The sequence below is a fragment of the Chiloscyllium punctatum genome, chromosome 2, assembly GCF_047496795.1.
Source record: "Chiloscyllium punctatum isolate Juve2018m chromosome 2, sChiPun1.3, whole genome shotgun sequence".
In the NCBI taxonomy this organism is placed as follows: domain Eukaryota; kingdom Metazoa; phylum Chordata; class Chondrichthyes; order Orectolobiformes; family Hemiscylliidae; genus Chiloscyllium; species Chiloscyllium punctatum.
The window spans coordinates 70,526,751-70,539,247 of NC_092740.1; the positions used below are offsets into that span (position 1 = coordinate 70,526,751).

A 12,497-nucleotide genomic window follows, 5' to 3' on the forward strand; every position below is an offset into this window, starting at 1 on the left:
TGTTGCATGTGGTGCTTTTGAGCTTGATGGTGACATGAGCTTCTTTACATTATATATCACTGTGAAATATTTGATAAATTAAAATTCTGTAAAGATACCCTGGTAATATGTGTAGCTATTGTCATGGAAAAAAAGATAGAATACAAATGTAAAAGATGTTTTAAAAAGAAATTGACGATAGCTGGAATAGTAGTTTCAGTTCTGGATTTAATGCGATAGGCTTGGCAAGAGAATGGAAAGTACCTGTATAGTTGTTAAGGTACACTTGCCTTTGCAAAATACCATTAATTATTGACTGGAATATTAGCTTAGTAAGTATTTGTTACTTTTGCCTAACTTTTGATTATTTATTTACAGAGGAGTATCTTCAATTGAACTTTGATAAAATCATGTTTACAATTTCTGCCCTTTTGCATCCAAGCACCTACATCAACAAAATTCTTCTTGGCAGTCAACAAGGGAGTCTTCAACTATGGAACATCAAGTCCAAGTCAGTTCAATTTTAATAGCTTCTTTATAAAATCATTTAAGTATTAAAGATTTTGCTTCATAAAACTCAATTAAAATGAAAACCAGTTTAAGACCAATAACTAGGTTTAATCTGACCACTTTGCTTTATTATTGATGAAGGATAGTGATTGGGATTTCACTGTCTAGAGAATCATGCCATAGTTCCAGGTTTTGACGCTGTGTCCTGTTTTATTTAAGGCATAATACAATTTTGTATTCTTTGTGCATGGGATTTTCATTTTATTATTGACTTCAGCCCTTTGATGCTGGTTACTATTTGTGGAGTTCTGCATGATATGCATGATAGCTCATTATTTGTAAAACTGCAGCCAAATTTTATGGGCATTACACGCTGCATCATTTATAAAAGATCGAACATATGAACTATTTTTCAAGTAGAAGATAAATCTTGACCTGTGTAACTCTTTCCACTTTTATTAATTTTCTCTCCCCATTTTGATGTGCAGGTTAGGTGCATTGATTAGATTAGATTAGATTACTTACAGTGTGGAAACAGGCCCTTCGGCCCAACAAGTCTACACCGCCCCGCCGAAGCGCAACCCACCCATACCCCTACATCTATCCCTTACCTACTCTACGGGCAATTTAGGATGGCCAATTCACCTGACCTGCACATCTTTGGACTGTGGGAGGAAACCGGAGCACCCGGAGGAAACCCACGCAGACACGGGGAGAACGTGCAAACTCCACGCAGTCAGTTGCCTGAGGCGGGAATTGGTTTTGGTAAATTTCCCATAGTGTCCAGGGATGTACCTACTAGGTAGATTTAGCCATGGGAAGTGCAGGGATATAAAGTAGGGGTTTGGGCCTTGGTGGGATGCTGTTTGGAGGGTTGGTGTGGCTGAATGGTCTGGGCCAGATGGCCTGCTTCCACTCTAAGGGATTCTATGAATATCATTTCCTTGAGAAAGATTGCATATTTGACTGCTGATGATTACAACTGATTGTAAGCAACACCTCCCTGTGATTGTTCAAAATAATTAATCACTATCATTTCATTCTGTTTAAAATTTCTGAGTAAGTATGAGATCCTGGCCTTTATACATAAAGGTATGGAGTTAAAAGCAAGGAAGTTACAATGTTCAAATAATATTTGATTGGCCACAGCTGAAAAAAATGTTTTAAATTTTGGACACTGCACTTTAGCAATTTGAAGATGCAGATAATATTTATGAAAATGTTTGCGGTCATGTAACCATTCAGTGATTCTCTATCGGTTTTATGGAGCGAGTCATTTCTAAGAAAAGTAAACCATATGTCTGAAATGTTATATCTGACTGAATGAACTTTACTCTGGTTTATCTTTACTACTGCAAAAGAAACATTTTTCAAAGAATGTGGCTATTGTTAGACTTCACAAATAGCTTGTGGTAACTTGGAGTATTCAATTTAAATTGACCTCCTTTCTAGAATCGTTTTTGATTTTCCCCCCTCCAATACAGGATGTTTTGTGTGGAATTGTTCTGTAATATTCATTAAATAATAATTTGGGAATTATTAATAATATAGTTGATGATTAAAGCTGGATATAGCTCACAAATGTAGTGAAGGGATTTTCTTTACTGAACAATAGTTTTAATGTGATTTATGTCTCGATTCTGTTCTAGCAAACTTTTGTATACATTTCAAGGTTGGGGCTCAGGAGTATCAGCGCTTCAACAGGTCAGTGCAGTGTTTTGTAATGTGCTGCTTATTGTTTTAATTATTAACTATTATAGTACATATATTTGAAAGCATGATGCTCTCACTTCTGTATAAATGCTTTGTAGCATACAAGTCAATCATTAGTTTCTTATTTCCCCAAAAAATGCTCTAGAAACAGACAGGAAATTTACTTATTAAGTCTACTTTAACTCTTTGAATAGCTATTCCAATTAGTCAAAGCTTGGATGATCTATGAACCCGACTTTTTCCTTTCAAGTATTAAATCAATTCCATTTGAAAAGAAACATAAGAACTAGGATCAAGAGTCAGCAATTGAGCCCCATAAGCTTGCTCTGCTATTTAATGAGATCATGGCTGATCTTATTTTGTCGTCAACTGCGCTTTCCTATCCACTCTCCATAACCCTTCAACCTGTTCCCAGTTAAAAATCTGTGTCTCCTCAGTGTCCTGGCATCCACTGTAGTGATTGTAACAAGGTCAGTCCCATACTCGCAAGAAACTGAATAACCATATAAATGCTGTGGCTGCAAGAGCAATACAGAAGCTAGAATCCTGCAGCAAAAAACTCCTCTCCTGCATCCCAATAGTCTGTACACCATTGCCAAGGTATGTGGCAGGAGTGTGATGGAATACTCCCCGCTTGTCTGATTGAGTGAAGCTATAACAACACTCAAGCTTGACACCATCCAGGACTTGATTGACACCATAATGCACAGGAGCAGAAGTGTGTTCCAGGACGTGCTGCACTAAGGCTCCTGAGACAGCACCTTCCAAAACCACCACCATCTAGAAAGGCAAGGGTGGCAGATACGTGGGAATGTCACCACCTGTAAGTTCTACCCTTTCAAGCCACTCAGCATCCTGATTTGAAAATATGACTGTTCTTTCAACTTGGGTCAAAATCCTGAAACTTGTTACCCTAATGGCATTGTGGGTCTACTTCCACTAAATAGATTGCATTTATTGCTCATCAATAATTGCCCTTGAGAAAGTGGTAAGCTGCCGCCTTGAACTGCTGCAGTATAAATTGCTACCCCTTTGAAATTTGGCATAGTCTTATCGATCTTGATAAGTGTGTGACAACAACCTTCAACAGCATGCTGCATATTTTCAGCAGTAGTAACATTTTTAGTTCCTTTAATTTAATGTGTAATTTAAGAAACAACTTTAATTTGGATAACTTTTCAAAGAGTAAAGAATTAAAAAAAAGGTATGCCTAAAAGAAAGGTACTCCCTGGCACTTCATATGTTACTTTTTTTTTGTACTTAAGGAACATAACTCTGTAACCCAGGCCACTGATTTGTGGCTTTCAAAACAAATGTACAGGATTGTGGAGTATGGTTTTCAAAATTTAAAAAGTACACTTCATAAATGAATTCCATTTAATTGGTTATCATAACTCAGTCACGTTTATACTCCTTATAGAAAATTTCACTTTTAGTTGCACAAAAGTTTTGATTTCCATGTTTTCATTTGCTTTTAATTTACTGTTCAGACCCCAGCAGTGGATGTAGTTGCTGTAGGCCTCCTGTCTGGTCAGATAATTATTCAAAATGTGAAATATGATGAGATGTTGATGAAATTCCAACAAGATTGGGGACCAATCACGGCAATATCATTTCGTACAGGTAATTGATTATATCAATCTTGATTAAAAGGAGTTTAAGTTGAGATTGATGAATTCTGTATTAGGTGAAGATTTAGGAATCTTTAATATGCTTGAAGGATAGCTGCACTGTCATTGTTTAAGGGCAAGGCTTCATTATTTTGATTTTGCAATTGATTCTATACCTCTTTCATAATTCAATTGTTTAGTTGCATGAAGTAAAACTTAAATCACTATTCCATTTGCTGCTGAGAGTTTAAAATTTTAGATGTAGTATGTTCATTTTACAATTGTTGAAGTATTGTGAAGCAGAATGTTTGCACTGACCATGGAAAAACTAATTTTTTCACTTTATTATGATATCTGATGAGTTAGCTGTACTTTGTACTGCACTCCTTATAAATTGCTTTGTGCACTGTTGTTAGAATCCTCACACAGAACATTATTTTACCTTTTTATTTTTTAAGATGGTTATCCAGTGATGGCAGCCGGGAGTCCTGTGGGTCATATTGGACTATGGGATTTGGAGGAAAAGAAACTGATTGCTCAAATGAGGGAAACTCATACAACAGCAGTTACAGGACTAACATTTGTTCATGGAGAACCACTTCTCATTACCACTGGTGAAGACAATGCAATTCGGGTATCGTCCATGTGCTGTTAATTGAATCTGCTTATTGCAAGCTTAGAAAATATTGAGTGGAATTTTGGACTTCACAATTTTACCAAAGATATCAGCACTTCATAAGTGAGGGGAAGGCACAAAATAAAACCCAATGTATTCCGTGTCTTTGGGTGGAAGGGGAGGGGGGTGGCATGTTCCTCGTGTTCGAGTATGCTGTGTCCCATGGAGGGCCTTTCCTGTATGGAAAGCTGTCCCCACTCCAACTTGCTGTCTTCTAATGTGGCCGTTGTGGAATCTGCTGTAGTCCCCACTCCGGAATCTTTTGTAATCCCAGCAGAAGGTACCACTACCAGTGCTATTAGGACTGGACAGCTTCCAGCTTTATAATTCACCAGCAGCTGTAGGAGATGGGGAATGCTCTCCCAGAGGACCAGAATCCATGATAGACAATTAATTGCCTTAGAACCATAAAATGAGGTGCTGGCTTTCAGGGCTGGAGTTGATCAGTGGCAGAGCTACTACTTCCACACAAAATCCTGACAATATGTTTTCTAAGGAAACTGGATGAAAGATCTGTAAATAGATAATTTGATTATTATGTATTCCCTCTAAAGGGAGAAAACAATTAGCATGAAGGTTATACTGCAGCATGAACTTGATCAGGGCAGTAAAACACTTGGGGTTAAACTTATAGTTTGTTGTAACTCGCAAAGCTATCTCCGTTCTTTGTAACTTTTTTTACAGTTACTTTTAAAAATCTGATAGTGAAGATATTGTCCTTACTTGATAGGCTCTAATAGTTCTTTAAGATGGTCAATTGTACTGACTTGTGTCACATCAGATAAGGATTGTACTGTTAGATTAGAACACAGTTTTCAATGCAGTGAGGTTTTAGTTTCTACTAGACATTTTGAGTATCTAGATGTTTTTGAGAAGTTGTAATTCACACACAGGTTTTGCATATTGTCAACTGCCTAATTGTTTGTCTTAATTTCCCCACTTAGTTATGAAAGATTAGTCAATCATGATAAGAAAATACCCCTGAATAAAGTTCATTTATTTAAGGTATAATTTTATAAAACTTTCTGATTCAGTATGTGGATATACCTGCGAGAGAAGTTGTAAAACTGGCCTACTCTTGCGAAATAAGGCGGGCAGGTGACTGACATGTCATGGGGGAGCGTTTTGGGGCTAATGACCATAATTCTATTTGTTTTAAAATAATGATTAAAAAGGATAGACCATATCTAAAAGTTGAAATTTTAATTTGGAGGAAGACTAATTTTGATGGTATTAGGCAAGAACTTTCAAAAACTGATTGGGGGCAGATGTTCACAAGTAAAGGGACAGCTGGAAAATGGGAAGCCTTCAAAAATGAGATAACGAGAGTCCAGAGCCATATATTCCTGTTAGGGTGAAAGGAAAGGCTGGTAGATGTAGGGAATGCTGGATGACTAAAGAAATTGAGAGTTTGTTGAAGAAAAAGAAGGATGCAAATGTCAGGTATAGACAGGATGGATTGAGTGAATCCTTACAAGAGTATAAAGGCAGTAGGAGTACACTTAAGAAGGAAATCAGCAAGACAAAAAGGAGACATGAGGTAACTTTGGCAAATAGGGTTAAGGAGAATCCAAAAGGTTTTTACAAATACGTTAAGGATAAAAGGGTATCTAGGGAGAGAATAGGCCCCCTCACAAGCCACCCTCCCCTTCTGGCACCTTCCCGTGGCACTACAGGAATTGCAAAACCTGTGCCCACACCACCTCACCTCCATGCAAGGCCCCAAAGGAGTCTTCCACATCCATCAAAGTTTCACCTGCACTTCCACAAATGTCATTTATTGTATTCATTGCTCCCAATGCGGTCTCCTCTACACTGGGGAAACTGGATGCCCCCTCGCAGAGCGCTTTAGAGAACATCTCTGGGACACCTGCAACAATCAGCCCCACCACCCCATGACCAAACATTTCAACTCCCCTGCCCACTTTGCCAAGGACATGCAGTTCCGGGGCCGCCTCCATCACCACTCTCTCACCACCTGATGCCTGGAGGAAGAATGCCTTATCTTCTGCCTTGGGACCCTTCAACCCCAGGGCATCAATGTGGACTTGGTCAGTTTCCTCCCACCTTATCCCAGTTCCAACCTTCCAGTTCAGTATCGTCCTCATCACCTGTCCCACTTGTCAATCTTCCATCCCACCTTTCTGCTCCGCCCTCCTGCCCGACCTATCACATTTACCCCCACCTCCATCCACCTGTTGCACTTTTAGCTACTTCCTCCCCAGCCCCACCCCCTTCCAATAATCTCTCCATCCCCGAGGCTTCCTGCCTTGTTCCTGATGAAGGGCTCCGGTCTGAAACCTTGATTTTCCTGTTCCTCAGATGCTGCCTGACCTGCTGTACTTTTCCAGCAACACACACTTGACTCTGCTCCTCTCTCCTTTGTCTGGGACCATCCATGGATTTTGCTTTATCTCCAACTGCTTCCCTTCCTCTCTCGTTAAAATGCTAAAATTAAAATTGTTATAGATCAGTAGGAGTTTTGCTGTGATATGTAGGGCTTTACTCTGGCCATTAGGTGGTACTATAATTTTACACTTACTCCCTAGTTCAGTATTTGAATCAACAAAGTGGGAGCAAACCTTGACAAAAGAGACAATCAGTTACTGTTGGGTTATTTACCCTCCTCCCTCAAATTTTCTTACTCTTCAAAGATTCGTAGGATAATAAAATGTTAGTGTTTTATGATTTGGATGAGGGAAATAAATGGAATATCTCAAAATTTGCAGATGATGCAAAGCTGGGTTGGAGTGTGATCTATGAGTAGGATGCGGAGATGTTACAACATGGTTTGGACAGGCTGAGAAAGTGGGTTAATGCATGGTAGTATAATGTGGATAAATGTAAAGTTAGCCATTTTGATAGCAAAAAATAGGAAGGTAGATTATTATTTAATTGGCTATAAATTGAGAGAGGAGACCTGAGTGTACTCTTGTACCAGTCACAAAGTAAGTTTACAGTGGAACAGGCAGCCAAGAAGGCAAACTATGTTGATATTCATAATGAGAGGGTTCGAGTACAGGAACAAGGATGTCTCTTGGCAATATAAATCTTTTTGAGCAAATACAGAATGCTGAAGTAACTCGGTGGGTCTGACCACATGTTTTGTATAACTTGTGCTTTAAAGAAGACTTTATTAAAATGTTAATTTTGTGGGATGTGGGTGTTGCTAACTGGACAGTATTTATTGCCAGTCCCTAGTTACCCTTGAGAAAGTGGTGATGAGCAGCCTTCCTGAACTGCTGCAATCTACCAGCTGTGGGTAGACCCACAATGCCATTAGGGAGGAAATTCCAGTATTTTGACCCAGTGATATATATCCAAGTCAGGATGGTATGTGGCTTGGAGGGGAACTTGAAGATGATAGTGTTCCCATTTATCTGCTGCATACATCCTTCGATATGGTCTTGGGCTTGGAAGATGCTGTTTGAGGATCTATGGTGAATTTCTTCAGTGCATCTTGTAGATGGTACACACTGCTGCAACTGAGTGTCAGTGGTAGAGAGAGTGGATGCTTGTGGATGTGGTGCTAATCAAGCGGGCTGCTTTGTCCTGGATGGTATCAAGCTTATTGTGTTGTTGGGGCTGCATTCATCCAGGCAAGTAGGGAGTATTCTGACTTGTGCGTTGTAAGTGGTTGACAGGCTTTCGGGAGTCAGGGGGTGAGTTACTTGCAACAGTATTCTGTTATAGACTAGGCCAGACCACTCCAAACATTCTTAAGCAGGCAGCCCAGACTGTAACTTTGCTATTTGTTTTGGTAAGTGTACAGTGAAAATTACCTGGAGTAAGTTAGCTAGGTTGACTACCAGGTTTTAAATCAGACAAAAATTTATTCACAAAACTACAGAATGAAACACAAAAAACAGAATAAAGAATACCCACAGAACTCAGTCTATCCAAACTAGACTTAATTATGCTGTTCCAAAAGTGCACAACAGTCCCAATAAACACTCCCCATAAACATAGAGTAAAACTGAAATGGAGGCTTACAAGACAAAGTTAGAAGGGCAGAAGGAGAGAGTTTAGCAGTATGCCTCCACAGCTCCACTGCTGAACTGAACTAAAAAACAAGAATTCAGCTTTCAGGACTGCCCACTCCCCTTTCATTATAAAGGTTTCTTCTAAAACATGAAAGCTGTAGCCTAAAGTCTCAGTTGTTTAATTAACAGTATCAATGTAATTATGGGATCTATTTACGTACAAGCAAAAAGGCCTCCCAATACCCTTTCCACCTCTGTACCAACCCAGCCGATTTAGCCTGGACTGTTTTACGAGCTTTCTGGAAAAATATCAAGGACACAGTATCCTTGAAAAAAGGACCAGCTTTGTGACAATTCCTAGCCTCTGACCTGCTCTTGTCGCTACTGCTCAAGGTTTGCATAAAGACTTATAGCTGTGATGATGGTTGCCATAGTTGTGAGTATGTTCGCCAAGCTGGGAAGGTGATTTGCAGACGTTTCGTCCCCTGTCTACGTGACCTCTTCAGTGCTTTGGAGCATCCTGTAAAGCACTACTGTACTGTGTTTTCTATAATTTATTTGGTTCCCTTCCTGCTGCTTCCGTTTGTTGGTTCCGGTAGTTGTAGTGGCCAGTATATTGGATTAATGTCTATGTGTTTGTTGATGGAGTCTGTTGATGTGCCATGCTTCTAGAAATTCTCCAGCTGTCCTGTGTTTAATTTGTCCTTTGATTGTTGTGTTGTCCCAGTTGAATTTGTGGTCCTTGTCATCTGTGTGTTTGGCTACTAGGGTCAGATAGTCATGGCTTTTAGTGGCTAGTTGGTGTTTGTGGATGCAGATTGTTTGATGTCTGCCTGTTGTCCCTAAATAGTGTTTTATGTAGTCCTTGCATGGAATCTTGTAAATTACATTAGGGTTGCACGTGATGAGTATAGGGTCTTTTGCTGTGGGAAGCTGTTGTCTGAGTGTGGCTGTTAGTTTATGGGCTGTCATGAATCTAAGTGGTTGGAGAAGTCTGGCTGTTAATTCCGAGATGTTTTTATATAAAGTAGCATGGCTCATGTGTTGGGTCTTGGTATGTCCTCAGGGTGTTGTTTGTCTGCTAGGTATCAGTGGATGAAGTTGTGGGGATATCCGTTCTTGGCAAAGACTTTGTCGGGATGTTGTTTTTCTTCTCTTTGCAGGTTGGGAGTGCTGCAGTGTGTTGTAGCCCTCTTGAACAGGGTCTACCTAGGTACAAATCTTAGAGTTTAAAAAAAAATGTTGTTACAGAGTAAAAAAGAATGTAAATTAGCATGAGACAGTGGAAAAATTCCAGAATGATAATAAGTGACTGTAAGTACTTAAAGTACAACATGTAAAAACGGTGAAGTAATGAAATATTCTTATACATTCAGTCTTGAGAGATAGAAGTCTAAAGGATGGTAAAGTTACAAAGTTAAATACATACTGTTACAAAGTTAATTGTAATAGACTTATATTTAGTTTCCTTTCTTCTAAAACCAACTGAAATAAAGCCAGTGCAGAGCAACGTTGTAATCATCCCTCCCTACATCCTTTGTTACCTGATCAGGAGTTAATGAGCTGGTCGGGTGTTACCTCACCTTATTTGATCTTTAGGTTTGCATGTTGTCACAATCATGGAATAAAAATAAGCTGAACAGGGGTCTTTCGGCACTAATCCTGTAACTCTTCTTTGTCAAGTGAGGCTAAGCAGTTATATGATATTAAAATACTAAATTCAACATTGGTTTCAGTTAAGCAGAATAATATATTAGATAAATCAGTGGATATGCTTTAATTAAAACTAAACCAAATGAATCATGAATGTTAATTTTCTTACTCATCCTCCATCTGTTTTGAAATGACTATAAATGTATTCCATTTCATGGCCAGGTATGGGTTTTTGATGCTCCAGAAGGTGGAGGTCGCCTTTTACGTTGCCGTATTGGTCATAGTGCCCCTCCAACTAAAATAAAATATCATGGATCTGATGGACAAAATATTCTTAGCTCTGGTAAGAACAGATATTTCTTGCATTTTATTGCTTGGTCTTTAGTTATTTGATTGTATAGTAATAAATCTCCACTTTGTTTATTCAGATTAAACATCAGTGAAATGTAATAAAAATGAAACTGCTGAATATGCCATGAAAGCAAATGCTGTTAAACCGGATGCTGAAAATCTGAAACAAAAACACAAATTGCTGGAGAAACTCAGGTGTGGCAGCATCTGCAGAGAGAAAGCAGAGTTCTGGAGAAGGGTCACTGAACTCGAAGCATTAATTTTGCTTTCTCTCCACAGATACTGCCAGATTTCCTGGATTTTTCCAACAATTTCTATTTTTGCTGCTGTTAATTTAATGTTTGTTACCTATCATTCTGCATACATCCATATTATCAATGTTGCAAATTTATTATAAAAGATGTTTCAACTCCATGCCATTGGGCTATTCGGCAAGCTTTTGCCAATGTATTTTCTTTTCCAAATATGTGGACAACAATATTCAAATGAACATGAACTGTCTAACAGTTCACTGTGCTGTCTATTGTCAGTCAAATGTATATGCAAAGCTTCTGGACAGCTTGCTATCACCATACTCTAATAAATTAAAAATATAGTACTGTGTGTTTCTTTTACTGCTTTGAAATATCTGCAATATTCACACATTTTGATTTTAAAATTCCTCCAAATCTGTGTTGAACAAGATGTGATTGCCTTTCTTAAAAAAGTATTCTCAGTGTGAGAGTGGAGGAGATTTCTTTGCCCCGGTTTAGCTCTTCTGAATTTTATTTCTTCAGAAGTCTCTCAAATAAATGTTCTGAAAAAAATTCGAAATGAGTTGGAGCATTTCAGTCCTGAACCGTATGTAGAAACTAAACAGTGAAAAATGTTGTACTCTCTAGTCTTGCTCTCCTAGATGATTTGAGTTGATTTTTGAGCACTGAGTCTTGCATCCTATTTGCTTATAATAGCCTGTCTTCTGTAGTCATCGTTGTATATGAGAGTGTTAGTTGATGTAAAAGATATTTAAGCATCAAAACCACAGAAATTTCAAAGTTTGCAGTCTGCAAAAGCACTTAACTAATTGCATTTGAATGGGATTTAACATTTATGGTCGCATAAATCATTTCCTCAACAATCCTCCGTAAAAGCATTTTTCTTAACCTTAGCAAAACAAAAACAGAAATTGCTGGAGAAACTCAACAGTTCTGGCAGCAACAATGGAAAGAAAGCAGAGTTAACATTTCAAGTCCAGTGACCGCGCTTCAGAAGCTGTCAGATCTGCTGAGTTTCTTCATCAATTTCTATTTTTATTTCAGATTTTCGGCAACTACTGTCCTTTGTTTTATCTTTGCAATCTTCTGATTCTCTTAATTTTTGGTGTCGGTGAGTTTTCTTTTGTCACTTTATAGGATATGGGCGTTGTTGGTAAGGCCGGTGTTTATTGCCATAATTATTTTTGAGAAAGGGATGGTGAATTATTGCCTTGAACTACCAGAGTCCATATATTTTTGATCCATTGGCAGTGAGGGAATAGTGATTAATTCCAAATCAAAATGGTGTGACTTCGAGAAGAGCTTGCAGTTGTATTCCCATGCTCTTGCTGCCCATATTCTTTTAGGCAAAATAAACTAAGGGTTTAGAAGTGTTGTTGAAGAAGCTTTGAATTAATGTGCAACGTCATGGAGATATACATTCTGCAGCATGGTGATAGCATTGGAGAGGATATATTTTTTTGGTGTTGGGGGAGGTGCCAATCATCTGGGTTGAGGAGCATACCATCATACTTCTCAATGGTGATTTTTGAGAATCACCCGGTGTGTGATTCCCTACAGAATACATTGTTCTTGTAGTTACGATATTAATGTGGCTGGACCAGTTAAATGTTTCACCAGTAGTGAAGCCTAAGTTAGCTGATGGTTATGGATTCAGCATGTTCTTCACTGTCAGGGGAGTTGGAAGTGGTTGTTGTCACACCACTTGAGTGGTGTGAATGCTACTTACTATTTATCAGCCGAGACCCAAATGTTGTCTCGGTCTTGC

General features: G+C 38.7%; 1 protein-coding gene across 1 annotated transcript in view; it reads left to right on the top strand.

Annotated features, from left to right (window-relative positions):
* Positions 1-12,497, top strand: part of wdr36 (WD repeat domain 36) — a 100,539-nt gene that overhangs the window by 21,767 nt on the left and 66,275 nt on the right. The window contains exons 5-9 of the mRNA XM_072583649.1: positions 358-490; positions 2,139-2,193; positions 3,693-3,825; positions 4,271-4,446; positions 10,347-10,467. Of these exons, the coding sequence (XP_072439750.1) occupies positions 358-490; positions 2,139-2,193; positions 3,693-3,825; positions 4,271-4,446; positions 10,347-10,467 (618 nt within the window). The remainder of the gene's footprint in view (positions 1-357; positions 491-2,138; positions 2,194-3,692; positions 3,826-4,270; positions 4,447-10,346; positions 10,468-12,497) is intronic.